Here is a 16,509-nt window from a genome sequence, read left to right on the forward strand (position 1 = left end):
AAATTACAGCGCACCATTCATGGATTTATTGCATTTTGTGGAAAATTTTTTTCGTTTTTATAATAAATCTTTGAAAATCAAGTTATAGATTTGAATTTTTTATGTTTTTATAACCTAAAGATGCTATGTGAAAGTTTGTAACAGAAAATAGTGCTTTTCATCTTGTCACTTTCTTGGTATAGAAAACACGTTTTTACCGAAATTTTGTCGAAATGGATTTATTGCTTTTTGGAACCAAACTCTTCATTTGTAGAGCTATAGCAATAATACTACTGCCTCTATGCTGTTTCCTTAAGCTGGGGACACCTAATGGTTTTCGCACAGATTATAAATGTAATTTGATCATGCCTATTCTTTTCCAGTTGTGCTTAGTCTTTGTTTACAATCACGGTCATTGTGATTTCACCAAGTAAAATGTGATCCTGAATCAACGTTTTAATCAAAGATACCCCAACTTACCCTTAACTCAAACCCTAACCATTTTAAACCCTCAAATTAGTGTGAAATAATAGATTGAGGAGTATTTTTTAAAAGCACCTAACCCAATCCTAAACCTAAATCTAACATGCACACTAATCCTAATCCTGCAATCTGATTGGTTAATGAAAATGTTGAGCCAGGATCAAATCCTACTTGGTGAAATCACGTTCACCTTACAATCACAGATAAAAATAATTTATGCAAGAAACACTCTTCATGTGTGTTGAGTCCAATCTTAAAATGTTTCAGCAAGTTGTTAGTTGTGCCCCAGCATTAAGGAACTACCAAAACAAAGATAACTACTTTCTCGGTGCGTACAGAAATTAGCATTATGCTAGAAAATCATTCAGTATGTTCATAAATATACACGAAAGTCAGTTGATACACGCAATGACACGCAAGGGACGCTTGATCGAGAAGTAACGTGTAGTTTGACGCGTTTCTTGTCCGTTTCTAAATCCGACACATGTAGTGGCTATCATGTAGTCTGCACCAGGCATAAGTCATGAAAAACAAGTAGGGATAAACTATGGAATTGTAAGTCAGGGTTTTTCCTGGCTCAAAATGATGTGGTGGTGCAATCCTGATGCACACATACTGTACATGTGTACCGTGGCTCAACTGCACATTTTACACTCGACATGTTATTGTGTACACGCAACAATTATTTACTTTTTTTTTAAAAAAACATTCAATTAATTAAAAACAACATAGAAGCAGTGTTTATTTACAGTTAACAAACAGCAAAGTTATTCAAAATCAAATGACATATAACCTTTGCAGTCTTTGGTGATCATTTGTGACCATCTGTGTCATCCTTTCATCAAATTGATCAAAATCCTTTCTAACTCTCATGTTCCTACAAACATGTACTTATTTCCCTGCTCCGACGAACACAAGAAAGACACCTTGAGAAATGCTTGCAACCCAAAAAAATACTATGGAAGTGAATGAAGCTCATGAACGGTTTGGTTACAAACATTCCTCAAAACATCCTCCTATGTGTCCATCAGAGCAAAAACACCTATACAGGTTTGCAACAACATAAGGGTGAGTAAGTGATAAAAGAATTTTCATTTTTGGGTGAACAATCCCTTTAAGATCCAAATCCTTGATCTAATAATAGTGTTATACTTAATAAATTATATTTAATATGAAGCCTTTATATTTTAGTCTACCATTGCTAAAATTAGTTAAACTAGCTTCTATCATTGCTTTCAGATGAATGCATCACCCAAGGCCTGTCAAAACAACAAACTTTTTAAGTAATGAACAAACCAACTCACTTGTCAAAACTTTTTCAATAATAAGCATTATCAGCATTATTATAAGTCTTACTAATAAGTCTTAATAAATGTGAAGAAAAGCTCTTTTACGGCATCTGTTTTGTGGTTCACTCACTGAATGAACTCTGATTGATTTCGCTTGGTGATTAATTGTTTTAATCATTCAGTAAATTGAATCGATTTAAAAGAATAATTCGTTTTCGAGCCATTACTGGTCACATTTTGTTAAACGCAACAACGTGATGCTGTGATGTTGAACCACCAAAATTTTTATGCATGAAAAACCCTGGTAAGTGTAATTTAAAAAGAAGAGTGGCCCCGAAACCAGACAGCTACAGAGACCACAATCCATATCCTATCACCGTTGTGCCTTAGAAAAACACATTTACCGTATTTTCCGGTCTATAAGCCGCGTTTTTTTTTTCATAACTTGGCTGGTGCTGCGTCTTATAGTCAGGTGCGCCTTGTAAGTCAGTATGAATTAATTTTGACATTTATGAGGCAAGAGACAACATTACCGTCTACAGCCGCGCGAGTCCGCCATATGCTGCTTCTGTATTTATGTAATTCAAAGGATTCAGTAATGTGGAATGACGAGTATGCGAACTTCACCCTAGTTGGCTTGTTCGGTTAATTTAGCCTATTCAACCTTCCAGGTAAGTTCTGTATGCTATGGTTTATAATTTAAATAACTGATAATATTACTTTAACGTACAGACATCTATTCAGCCTGCGGTTCTGTCTGCTATTGATTAGTTGAATAACTTGCCTTTCCAGATTAAATGTCTGTTCTTCAGCTTGGATTTTGTGAAATAATTTTCTAAATAAGCGCGACCTATAATCCCCTGTGACTGAAATATGCTATTTCATCTTAATGACGCATTTTTGGATGATGCGGCTTATACTCCGGTGCGGCTTATAGTCCGGAAAGTACGGTAACTCTAGATCACTCCTGGCATAACTGTAACTAAACAACTGGTTGAAAATCTGTTAGTGACAGAGTCAAAGCATAATGTTAAAAGCTTAATGTTAAAAGGTTACTTGAAAAACAGTAGTAGCAAATATTAGAATACAAGCTCAAGACCACCGTGAACAAGCAAGACAGGGTTGCACAATATACTATCGTTTAAGCACTGACATTGCATGTGCACATCTGTAATAGTCGCAGAACATGCAGCGCACTTCTTCTGAAAGGAAAACCATTTCAGATGCCTTTGCCAGTGTTACAGTAAAACAAGAAAGTTTTCAAAACGGCAGAGATAAACATTTCACCTCGCGAAGGACATGGTACCAATTTAATAACCCAAGAAGGTTTTAATAACCCAATCTGGTTGCTTGACAAGAGGTATGTCATAATACCATCACGCAACTGTTTTCCTTAAGTTGCCTTGGAGAAGTCATCCAATATTTTTCACAATATACAAAGCAGAAAAACACAATGTTGCAAAGTTAGTTTACCATTATCATGCTGCCCCAAATTTAAGTGTCTCAATGTGGATGGTAGTCTAAATTAAAACGCATTCTTCAAACAATACAATTTTGAGTGTTAACAGAGAACTAAAGAGTTATAAAATTAAAGAAAGCGTGAACACCAAAGCAGTCAAACACGGCTGAAAACGCCAGGCAGACGGCAACTGTGGCCACTTGTCCGTGTTTCTTCAGCTGAGGGCTTTGGTTGCTCTGATACTTCTGTTCTGTTTATCAGTAGTTGTACGATGCACCGGTTGGTTGTTGTGGTATTTTAAGTGAAAAGGGAATTTGCGTTTCAATCAAAGTTGAAATTTTTTTAACTCGCTTCTGGCGTTTTTAAAAAGCGCTGTGTTACCATTGGAAACAATTGAAAACATGCCGGCTGCAGGCATAAACGCCTTCGTGTACACGCCCCCCTAGCAGCAACATCATGAACCACTGATAAGTCTTACCATCATACATATATTTAATAAAGTTATTGTTAATGTATTAATAAAGCACTTATTTTTAGACCGTTTTATCCGGCGCACGTGCGGTGACGCGATAAGCGTCTGGTCTGAACTTTTCTTCCGGTTTCTGTTTGTTTAATGGACTGACTAGTTGCTGAAACTGAACTCTTAAACAAATATCTCGTCAAAAATAACAAATGTTTTGGGTTCCTATGTAATCTACGTGTTGTTTATTTTGCTTGTTATATAAATAAACTACTTTAAAAGGACTTTGTTGTTATTTATTCTTCGCAGAGTTTACCGGAAGTTACGTGATGACCACGAAAGCCATGTGTTTATGTTGTTACTGCTGAAACCGTCTAAGAAAATTACCCCAAACCCATATAGAGACACATTTATATGTAGAAATAAATCTGATACGAATCGGATACATGCATTTGCATATTTATTAATTAAAAATATGACACTGGCAAATGACGTCAACTTAGGTGGACACTACCCGCGACCACGACTCTTCTTCGTAGCGCAATGGAGGACGACAGCTTTTTTAAATTGTTTTGAATGGAAGTCCAGCGCTTTTTAAAAACGCCAGCAGCTGGCGGTTTTTTTTTTGCTCTAAAAAAACGGCGTTTACCAGTTTTTCTGTGCGCAGTGCTGAGCATCGAGATTTTAAAAAACTTAACTTAACTTTGGGTGTAAAGCTCAGCACGTCAATGTCAGTTCTCACATGGCAAGTCCAATTACAGTAGCGGAGGGGCGGGATAAACATCACAACAGCCAACCGGCGCATCGCCCAACAACTGACAAACAAAGCAGAAGCACAACAGCAACCAAAGCACTCAGCTGAAAAAAGCTGGCTGTCGGCGTCTGCCTGGCGTTTTCAGACGCATTCAAAAACTCCGGTGTGCACACCCCCCTAATGTCAGCGCTAAAAGATTAGTGCTGCAAACATGCAATCGAATGTCGAATGTAGCATAGATTTACATATACATCTATGGTCCGAGTTGTGCAATTGATTAGAGGCGTGGACTAATTAGCATAGTCATAGATCCTTAAATATGGATATTTCTCTTACAAAATCACTTCGATTACCCTCAGAAGACCTTTATCCCCTGGAGCCATGTGGATTACTTTAGCAAGGGATGGATGCACATTCTTTGGGCTTGAATGAAGTAGACCCCATATTAAACCTTTATATAGCTTGAAAAAGCTAGGACATTTTCTGAAATAACTGAAAATGTGTTTGTTTAAAAGATGAGGGACATAGGTATCTTGGATGGCTTAAGAGTGAGTAAATCATGGGGTAATTTTCATTTTTTGGCGAACTATCCCTTTAAGTGAATAGTTTTTGGGGATCATGGAAGGCATCCCGGAAAGTTGAAGAAACTTTTAAGATGCGATTCTAAACAGCAAAAAAAGTTAAATGTTTTGCCATTTACAAAATGTGACAAAAAAGTAATCATAATAAATGTTACTTTTGAGATGTTTGTTTACGTGAACGTTAAGTGAGTATTTTGTCGTAAAAAATTAAACTTAGTAGCCATCTGAAAGGGGTAAACAACAGCAGATTTTAAAGAGCCAAAATTAGATCCAAAATGCCTGTATTTTACAGAACATATCAGAAAACACCACAGCAGTTAAAAAAATCAAATGGTAAAGCTAAAGGGTTGCCAGGGTAAGTTAGGAAATACAACAAACAGGCCAGAAACAAAGCAAACAGAAGGACAGCAAAACAGCTAATGAACACCCAATGTGGAAAATGGGTCACCCTGCTGAGGCCAAGCCACACCATCACATTAAATTGTCCACACACAAAGTACTCACCCTCCGGCTGAGCTTATCACCCTGCAAAAATCACAGCACATTTCATTTTGAAAGTGACCACGAGCTACTATTCTGATGAGTTCCCAGTTTCCCAAAATTCATTTACGTTGAGGAAGATTTGAAAAACAGGCCAAAATCTGACACCATTGACCGTCAATATAAAAAATTCTGTACATTAGCAAAAAATGCACTGTACTTGGCAAGTCCAGCCCTGTTGAAAAGACTGGGTCTAGCTGATGGATAGTCATGATGGAACCAATAAAAATAGCATAGTTGTACAAGCGAATTTTGATTGTTAATTTAGAGGCATACTAGCGCACAAACTATTTCCAAAACACAACATATGCTGGTCTTTTCAACAGGGAGCGTTAAAAATAAATAAATAAATCAAATAAATTATAGAAATAACCGCTTGACTAAACATTAAGGTCTACAATTAAAATCTCAAGCTGTTGTTTTTTTCACACAGGGATGGCTTTGGCCCAATATACTTAAAACATAAAAATGTCCAAAAAGCCTTTAGAAGGTTAAGGTACCTGGGATAGAATATTGGTGCATTGCTGCAGAAGGGAAACAGGTGGCTTGCCCAGACTGGTGGCCAACTGTACCCGGAGCAGCTGTTCTTTCTGGGTGAGGTTATCCTGGAGCGCATGAGCCAGAGCCACAGCGGCACACCAGTTTGACAGAGAGTCGGCTGAAAACAAACCTCCACACAACAGTTGTCCCGCTGAGATAGAATTAGCTAAGGGATGGAGAGACAAGAAGACTCATAAAATGAATCCAAATAAAAAACAAACTAATAAAATGTGGTAAAGAGAAGGCTAATAAAAAGTATCAAAATCCATGAACATTTAAGCGCTTTTCTAAACATTTCTGTTGGACAGTTGTTTTCGTAAGACACATATCTAGAAATGTTTAAACTGTGTGGTGGTTAACTGACAGGTAACTGTTCCTTAGGAAAGCTCATATATTACATTACATTTATGTACCATATTACATTACATTACATTTAGCATCTATAGTTGAAGGCAGTAGTGTCGCTACTATCTCCCCCTGCCCTTTATGGTTCTTGTACAGGAAGCACTGGAAACAGTAGAGCACAGCACAGCGCAGAACAAACGGCTGTCTCTCGTTCACCATAGACATGAGGAGAACCACAATTGCAGGCCTAAAGAAAACAACAACAAACATGTTTATATTTCCTATTCTTCAACAAATAACACAGAATACATTTTATTGGGCATTTCTTCAATAAGCAGTGCTGAGGACAAACCAGGCCTTGGTGGATTGGAAGGTGCGTTAACAGATGCAAAGTAATCTTGATTCACTTCAGATCCACGGATGACTTCTGACACAGTATTAATGGTCTGCAACAAGAAGGGCGAACAGTTAGATGCCTATGATAATATTCACTATTTTAATGCATCTATTATAAGACGTATAAGAGCAATGGCTTTGTACACGGCGTACTACATTATATTCCTTCAAACTGTATGGCCACGCAGCGCTGAGACTTTACAAGGACTCCGCTTGTTACATATCTACATTATTTGCTATAGTAATGAGATGGCTATTAGCGCCTTGTCAAGTGGCTTTAATAAAACATTGAGCTATTATGTTTGTCCTTTGCTCATTTCCAGAGGCATCATGCCCATTTAAACCGAGAGGGCATGTGCAAATACGGATTTTGCATGCAACCTCCAAGTCAAAGAACCGACTATTCATTTGTTACTTGTCTTTTCATCTGTTTAATATCCACCACATTATCAGTTCTGTGCTGCATTCTCATCACTTTTTAGAGATTTGTCATTTTGATATGATTTTTTTGATCATGTTACATTTTGCTTCTTTCAGCTAGCATACGCTGTAGACGCAACAGCGCAGCTGCACACGTTTTAGTGCGTTCGCAAGCTCCTTGCTGCTGCATTTTATTATCTAAAGAATGAAAACGTTGTCAGAAATGTTCACAACACTTCCAAACCCGAGTACGGTAATGTGCAGTTATATGGAGGACCACAAGAGCCATGCAAAATGTAACAAAGAACCTCAACACTCAACAACCACCTGGACAACAAAAACAGCAATCAATACATTTGTTTAAAAATTCATCAATCAATCTACAAACAAACAGTCAAAGCCACAAAAAAATCAGTATGTAACATGTCATTAGCCAACAAAAAGTGAGATTACAAAAACATGCAGGAATGAAATATTAATCCATCAATAAATTGTTCAAATTAATATAACAAATAAATTGAACTACAAATACAGGTTTAAATTAGGCATTCAAAAGGGCATCCCCGTTCAACATCTCTGCTTTCATTTTCCCGATGGTTCTCCTTATTTTTTCGCTATTTGATTTGCTTTTCGTTTTGGCCTCTCTATTTGGCTTTTCCGTGACTCTTTGGGTCCTCATCCGAGATCTATAAATCTGCGCATGACATTCAATCAGAGCCAATCAGCGAGCTTGTTACATCCACCTGGCCATAGCTAATTTGCATTTCTCATTTGACCATTTGCAAGGACCCAAAGAGTCACGGAAAAGCTAAATAGAGAGACTAAAACGAAAAGCAAATCAAATAACGAAAAGAATAAGGAGAACCATCGGGAAATGAAAACAGAAATGTTAAACGAAAATGCCCTTTTAAATGCCTAATTTAAACCTGTCCAATTTATAAATCCAGTTATTTATTTCTCTTTTTAAATCGCTTTTTGAAATACAATTTGAAAATCATTATTTAATTAAGAATTTATAAATGCAATTTAAAATGATGAACTTATTGAGTGTTTTATGTTGTTTTTGTAAATTGTTATATTAATTTGCTATTTATTAATGGATTCATATTTCATTTCTACGTTATTTTTATAATCTCACTTTTTATTGCCTAATAAAAAGTTACTTAATTATTTTTTTGTAACTTTGTCTATTTATTTAAAGATTAATTAATGAATTTTAAAACAAATCTGTTAATTGCTATTTTTATTGTCCAGGTAGTTATTAAATATTGAAGTTCTTTATTACATTTTGCATGACTCTTGTGGTCCTCCATACAGTTAACCCTCGATGTTAAAAAAAGGTATGGTTAAAAATGTGTCTCAAAGTAATAAGTATATTTCTAGATACAGTGCCAGAGTTCGCATACAGTATGAAGTAAAATTTTGTGCAAAATGCATTCCTCTAATAATTTTATATAAATATATTTTTTAAGTTTTTAATAATTGCAAGGTGAAAATAAATGAACATTGTACATTACTGCATTATTGCTTTTGCAACATAAAAAATTAAATTAATCATGTCAATCGTTGTTTATGTCATTTTCATTGTTTATATACTTTATGCATGTAAAATTACATTAATTTTATAACATTTTGCAGTTGTTGTGCAAATGCCGTAATGGCACAATTGAGCAACATTAAACAAGCCATTAAAGAAAACGTAAATAAACATAAATGCTATATCAGATGCATGTCATTACTCTGAACTAACTGACTACTTTTAACACTTTTATTTGGGGTTTTTTCACATGAAGGCATGGGGGCTCAGAAGATTGTTAGAAATTTAAGTGGAAGTGCCAAGGAAAAGACTGTGAACCCTCTATAAAATTTCTTTAAAAGGGGCCATGACACAAGACTTTTATAAAATGCTAAATAAATCTTTGGTGTCACCGAAGTACACATGAGAAGTTTTAGCTCAAAATATTATATAAATAATTTATTATAACAAATTGACACTTTGTAGGTGAGAGCAAATATGTGGCATTTTGTGTATTTAAAATGCAAGTAAGCTGATAAAATTCAAACACTGATTGCAATGATGGTGGTTTGTTGCAATTGAAACTCAATTGTGCTGTGAATTATTTTTTCTCTCTCTTTCTCTCTGCACTAAATGGCTGTGCAGTGTAGGGCTGTCACTTTTCGTTCGAAAATCGATTGCACAATCGATCGGACCAACCAAAAAGAGTTTCGAAAACGAAAATAGGCAATCGATTTTAACCAAATATGTACACTATTAATTTTAAAAGAATTAAACAGTTAAAAATATAGATGTAACAAAACTCACAAACAAACAAAAAAAGGAAATAAAGAATTACGAAAGTGCAGTAGGTGTGCGAAAGCTAGACAGAAAATACCCAGCAATTTTACGCACCTATAGTTTCACGCTGTCAATCGCTGCATCTAGTGTTTTGCAAAGAAAATGGAGGACAACGTCAATAAACCTGTGCAACACGAGAGAGCGTCGAAATCGTGACCTTACAGGAGATGATGAGTTATGACAAGGAGCCACCCTTGCGAGCTGACAGCGACCCGCTTTTGTGATGGAAGATTGGCAGTACGAAATACGCAGCTGGCAACGAAGTACCCGAGTTTCCCTGGGACATCAGTGCGGTCGGAATGCGTCTTCTGAACAGATGGACATATAGTAAATGAAAAGCGCTCTGCTCTTGACCCCTAAAATGTTGATCGACTTGTTTTCCTGACCAATAATTTGTAATGGCCCTAGCCTTTTTGCGCACTTTTTATTATGCCTGCCTAGTGCCGCCTAAGTGTCGGTTACGTTTAATAAAAAAATACACAGCATGTTCTCGACTTCAAGTAAGTCTATTTAAAGTTTCATTTTTGAACAGTTGTTTGAAATGGATCGAATCATTATTTAAAATAATTTTTGAATTGCCTAAATCATAAAAGCAGCCGGATGAAGCCTGCAGTAATGTTTTTCATTTATGGCAGCAGTCCACTCTGCATATTTTTTTAGAGAATGTTGCACTACTGTTGCTGTTTTTTATTCTGCACGAAACTTGAATGAATAAGAAATATTGCTGACTTGTGCGTTTCAGGCGCTCTCTTTACATTTGTCTGTTATTTGGCGTTGAAAATGGAAACGTCTTTTACTTGGAAAATCGATTTTACAATCGATTCAATGAACACTTATATGTTAAAAATCGAAAATGATTTTTTCACAAAAGTGACAGCCCTAGTGCAGTGGTTGGATAGTGTAGATTAAGGGGCGGTATTATTATAATCAGATCTCCTTATGACATCATAAGGAGAGCCAAATTTCAATTACCTACTTTTTCACGTGCTTGCAAAGAATTGTTTACCAAAACTAAGTTACTGGGTTGATATTTTTCACATTTTCTAAGTTTATAGAAGCACTGGGAACCCAATTATAGCACTTAAACATGAAAAAAGTCAGATTTTAATGCTATGGCCCCTTTAATTAATGTTTATGCATACATTTCTGTGAGCTGTGCACAGTGTGCCCCCTTAAAAATAATTGGTGCTTATATCCATCACATCATCAAAATGAGGTTTAATTATGTGTGAAAAAGCCAATGAGACTTAAAATCTGAGAGCAATCTGACCTCTGTGAGGATGTCTGCAGGAACACCTGTAGCCATGAGGATGGTACACAGCTGTTGGAGGAGACCACACTGGAACATGGCCTTCTGACAGCTAGCTGTTGCCCCTGGAGAGTTCACTGGAGAAACCATTACTCGCACCAGCTACATTTTGACCAAAGAGATAAAATCCAACAGGAAATTATAATTCATCCAAAAATAATAAGCATATACAGCAAATATTTTCTACAAGCCAAGGAAGGTCATCCTGATCTCTATTATAATAAAGCAATTAAACACGTAAGCCATATGATACTATTTTTTACCTAATAAAATAAATACTTTTTTTTAATAATAATAATGACATTGCAGATTACAATATCTAACACAACTTAATACAGTGTGCAAGCCTTTAGGCTGCACATCAATATAGATTTAAATAGCTATTTCACAATTGTTTGGAAAGTGGCTATTTTGTAGATGTCTGTTTAATCTACACAATTTCAAATCCCATTGGTTTTACTGAAATTTGGTTATAGTTGCATGTACCTGAAGCATTAAATGGAGGTTGGTGACCTTCTGTGCCGACCAACCAGAGTTGTCATCCCCCACCTCAAACCAAGGTTTCATCCTTTGAATATAAGAGCCTTCCTTGAAAAAATTCTGGTTGGAGCTGTTGTTCTTCAGGAGGTTGAGCAACAATAAGAGACAGTCCTCCACCACAATACCTGTGAGGTGAGGATGGAGGTTAAAAAATTACCTTAAAGAATTCATGGATTTCAAATTTTAAGAGACCATTATTTATTGTCCAAATAAAATGATGTTTAAAATTTTTACCTCCATCACTTGAACCCTCCTCTGTGATGATATCAAGAAGTCTCTCAAAGGCATTTTCAAAAGCCACAATTTTCTGAATTGCAGCATTGCCTTTGGTTAGCTGCTGAAGCAGCAGGAGACCCTGAAGGACCAAAAAAGTAAAATTACTTAACAATTTCAGTTTCATTAACAACAAAAAAATCATGGAAATAAGAATCAATATCACTTACATCATTTCGGATTACTTCTCTTGAGTCAGCAAGTAGATCCATTAACCTGGAGACTCCTGCCAAATGAAGCAACATATCAATATTACATAATTCACTGTATATCAGAAATTGGGCAAATTAAGTTGCTTTTACTTATGATTTCACTCGAATCAAATGTGATTCTTTGCCAAATAAGTAAAGTGTGCATATTAGGCTAAGGACATAGACTGTGCCAATGGGGAGTATAGAAGTTCAACCCATTTACATTACAATAAACTACAAATGAAATTTTGTAATGTATTGGAAACTAAGCAAAAATATCACCATTCAAAATAAACGAAAGCCAATAGAGTCTGTATTATCAGGATAATAACACGGGATTTACACTTACATTAAATCTTTAATAAATTATAGATAAGCATATGACATACAGTGAGGAAAATAAGTATTTGAACAGCCTGCTATTTTGCAAGTTCTCCCACTTAGAAATCATGGAGGGGTCTGAAATTGTCAATCGTAGGTGCATGTCCACTGTGAGAGACATAATCTAAAAAAAAATCTTTGGACAGCTCTTTGGTCTTGGCCATGTTAGTAGTTGGATTCTTACTGATTGTATGGGGTGGACAGGTGTCTTTATGCAGCTAACAACCTCAAAGAGGTGCATCTAATTTAGGATAATAAATGGAGTGGAGGTATTTAAAGGCAGACTAACAGGTCTTTGGGTCAGAATTCTAGCTGATAGACAGGTGTTCAAATACTTATTTACAGCTGTATCATACAAATAAATAGTTAAAAAAATCATACATTGTGATTTCTGAATTTTTTTGGATTGTGTCTCTCGCGGTGGACATGCACCTACGGTGACAATTTCGGACCCCTCCGTGGTTTCTGAGTGGGAGAGCTTGCAGGATAGCAGGGTGTTCAAATACTTATTTTTCTCACTGTAACTTAGACACCCAAAGTAATCATGCCAAAAAACATGTATGGGATTTTAGAGTCAAATTCTTGAGTGGGTTTATTCCAGAGCTCAAGAGAGTTTTGGACTCCCATGGGGCTCACAAGGATGATCCCCTGAACCTGAGCACATTGGTTTTTCAAAAGTGCAGTTAGAAGCTTAACGCCCGGCCAGCGCACGTGAAAGTCAAACTCCTACCACAGACAAAACAGTAAAAAAGGAAAATCAGAAAAAAAAACAGATTCAACAAAGGCAGAAGATAGGTTGTCACATCAAGCCTACTTCCAACAGTGTAAGAAGAAGTGTGATATTTTCCGGTTCTTGGATGAACTTGTCAGTAAACTGAACTCCAATATCATCCTCCTGTTTTTGCTGGTTCTCCTCTAAAAGACAAAATGAGATACAAAGAAACTTATTCTTGCTGCTTTTACTTCATATATTCAACAAAGAAAATGTAGATGGGAACAGAAAGGTGAGAACATTTAATATTGCGATGTGATGCTAGGTGGGGATCGCTTTCCAACAGGATAAAACTGTAAAAAGGCAGTAAATAAGCTTTATTGTATGATGAAGCAATGGAATGGAATAGCAGTAAAGGGTATTAATACAAAGAGGGAAGACAAATAAAGCACATAAACCCACAATTTAAAGGAATAGCTAACCCAAAATGAAAACTAATTTATCAACTCTCAGGTGATTATAAACTCAACAGACTAGTCAATAACAACTGGATAAAAGATCCAATAATATGACGGCAAACCTGGCAAGGTACGTATAACACAGTGTCCTAACTAGCCGCAACACGCAATAAAAGGTATCTTTCCAAATAGGCGGTCTAACATTTTAGTGAAAACTGCTTAAGCGAGACCTGAACTTTACTGTCAATGTGTTTATTATGCAGATTGTATTTTATGAGCTTGATCATGATTTCTGTTAAAAGTGATATAAGACTTCATTTTAAGCGCTTATTTACTGACACATGTCAAGAGTGCATTATTGTTGTGCAAAAGTGCTATCAATATAGCCGCTTTCAAACAGTAATTTCAGTAAATTACCATGAATTTACCAGAATGAAATAACCAGTAAATACAAAAATGTGCTGTTCACACATTGGGCAATTAGGCAAATAGATGGTAAGGCATTTTAAACAACTTTGGTGAAGAGATGTGGACGTTATGTGTAAGAAACATCCGTAAACAGTGCGGGGGTAAATGCGTCATCTGTATCAAAATTTATGATTGGCCAGAAATGATTAGCACATTCTGACGTTGTAATTTCTAAATGCCGGTAATCCTTATTAACCGCTCACACGTAGTGCTTACCCGTATATTACTGGCAATCCTACAACACCTCTCACTGATAAATTGGCAGCACTGATTTACTAGAGGTTCTGTTCACTCGATTTGTTAACTGCAATTTACCAATAATTTACCTATAAAGACTGTAAGTGAAAAAAGGACTTAAGATGCGCAAGTGTGAATCTCTCCACTCATAGGTTTCTTTTTCTTGCCTGGACGCATGCTCTCAGATATGCACTGATCTCTATAAATTTCTGCATTGCCCATTGTATATTATTTCACATAACAGGGCTCCAGACTGCCACCAAAATTTGAGAGTGTGCCCCTGAATTTTACATCCAGTCGCACATGTGCGACCAGTAAATTTGACCTTTTTTTGTGATGTGACACTGATTTTGAAACAGCACATTGCACTTTCTGCATCTATCATCAAAGTATTTATTAGTAATACAGTGGAAATGTAAATATTTGGTTAGGATGTTGATTTACGGTGTGTGCCCCAAAATTTTCTGGTTGCGCCCCTAAAATTTTTCAGTTGTGGGCCACTGTGCTCCTAATGAAAAAAGTTAGTCTGGAGCCCTGCATAGCCTTTAAAAAACGATTCAACCCGCCAAAGTGGCTTGTGGAAGTGATTGTCTTACCCGCAACAGTTGAAATCTACCCGCCGTGTTAATGTCAAGCCCTGTTGATGATTAATATTCATAATGCGCAGAACTTTCATTAAATTAGATCTCTGCGTATACGGAGCTGTCAGCCAGGACAACGCAGAAATAGAAACCGTTTCTAAAACAGAAATGTCGCGGCATTGCGTCACAGGTTGTTAGGACAAAAGATACCCAATACCTGTTATTGTGTGTTGCATCTGGTTAGGTCACAGTGTAAGATATGATCTTGACAAAAGCTATTACAGTACATGGCTTTACATGACTTAGCGATTGAGTTATATGAACAACTTTCTTAACATTTGGGATTGACTACCTTAGCAGGGTGCCAGGCTGCCACCAAATGGAGCCCTGCTTAGGGTTATTCCCTTTACATAAAATGAAAAAGACTGGCCTGGATGTGTTTTTTAAACTTCACTTTTTGCTGCATGTAAGAAAGCTACATGGGTTTACAATGACATGAGGTGAGTACATGATGAACTAATTTTACATTTTTGGTTGAATTATTCCTTCAAGAAACTGGGGCAGTGGATAGGGTGAAATGTATAAAAACAGATAAAAACAAGAAAAGAACAGGAAAAGACAAAACAACCCATCAAAGCTTGACCTTTTCCCACATGGCACACTTTAAGATACAATATAAAGTTATCTTAAGAACAAAGATATTTATGCAGTTAGTGCAGCAATAACGTGACCTTAAACTGAACTACAACATAAAAGTAGAGCCTGACCAACTTATCTGCTGGCACCAATTTGCCACAATATTATTTTTACAGAACAGATAAGTGCAGATAAGTGCTTGTAAATGATATAATTACTTCGTTTGTCCAGCAGAGTGCGCTCCATTGTTTACTACTGGCGACTCTTGTCCACTTGCTACGTAATAAAGTCTATAAAGACAATGTGCTTATCATACATGTTTGCATTAGTAGGCTATGATTTGAAAACACAAACAAAAATCACAGAATCTAGTGATGAAAAACGCAATGTACTGTATAACGCGGAAGTTCATGGAATATTATATTTTTGATACATAAATAAAAAACAGGTCACTTAAACCAAACCTTTGGGAAAATTTTAACAATGAAAACATGAAATTTCTACGTTGTAGCGATTTGACCCCTGGTTTCGAAACAAAGCAATCGATCTACAGGTCTGAAAACACCTTTAGGCTGATTAAACAAAATCTGCTATTATATGAAAGTCTGAAACCAGTTAAAGGGTGTGTTGCAGGTTAACCACCACTGTCGATTAATGGGTACATAAATCACTCAAGATGTGTATATCATTTTTAAAATGTCTCAAAAATTTTCTTAAATACCAATTTTTTTACGTTTTTGGTATAACGTTTTTTTTTTACGCAATTCGGCGATGACGTCTTGTTGGGGAGAAGTGGAGAAAGCCTCAGCCAGAGCCATAGAAGTAGATGAGACATTTATTGCTGTTTAATACTTACGTATATAATATGGAAATCATTTATACATCGTAGGAAATATATAATGTGGTATACTGCAAAGTTACCATGCTAATTATTATTTATGATATATGTGGAGATAAATAAAACTTTGCAAATCTGCTGACTTGATCCATTCATGTCCTGACCACCAGGCTAGAGATTTTTAAACATCCTTAATCCACACTTACTAGTCTATCAAATAATATCTAAAATACATTGTTTTGTGAAATAAAAGGATGCTTTGTTATATTGTTTATGCGATCAT

The 16,509-nt window shown here is 36.1% G+C and overlaps 1 protein-coding gene across 3 annotated transcripts in view; it reads right to left on the bottom strand.

The window, feature by feature from the left end:
• Nucleotides 1–16,509, bottom strand: part of uso1 (USO1 vesicle transport factor) — a 35,697-nt gene that overhangs the window by 12,868 nt on the left and 6,320 nt on the right. For 2 of the 3 annotated variants that reach the window (XM_073863837.1, XM_073863841.1), the window contains 10 exons: nucleotides 13,111–13,211; nucleotides 12,915–13,022; nucleotides 11,895–11,945; nucleotides 11,686–11,806; nucleotides 11,398–11,576; nucleotides 10,873–11,013; nucleotides 6,786–6,876; nucleotides 6,519–6,675; nucleotides 6,046–6,247; nucleotides 5,510–5,530 (listed from right to left, as the gene is read on the bottom strand). In XM_073863837.1, the coding sequence (XP_073719938.1) occupies nucleotides 5,510–5,530; nucleotides 6,046–6,247; nucleotides 6,519–6,675; nucleotides 6,786–6,876; nucleotides 10,873–11,013; nucleotides 11,398–11,576; nucleotides 11,686–11,806; nucleotides 11,895–11,945; nucleotides 12,915–13,022; nucleotides 13,111–13,211 (1,172 nt within the window). The remainder of the gene's footprint in view (nucleotides 1–5,509; nucleotides 5,531–6,045; nucleotides 6,248–6,518; nucleotides 6,676–6,785; nucleotides 6,877–10,872; nucleotides 11,014–11,397; nucleotides 11,577–11,685; nucleotides 11,807–11,894; nucleotides 11,946–12,914; nucleotides 13,023–13,110; nucleotides 13,212–16,509) is intronic. The other variant, XM_073863838.1, reaches the window with a different exon arrangement.

This window comes from Misgurnus anguillicaudatus, chromosome 3 (genome assembly GCF_027580225.2).
Source record: "Misgurnus anguillicaudatus chromosome 3, ASM2758022v2, whole genome shotgun sequence".
Classification (NCBI taxonomy): domain Eukaryota; kingdom Metazoa; phylum Chordata; class Actinopteri; order Cypriniformes; family Cobitidae; genus Misgurnus; species Misgurnus anguillicaudatus.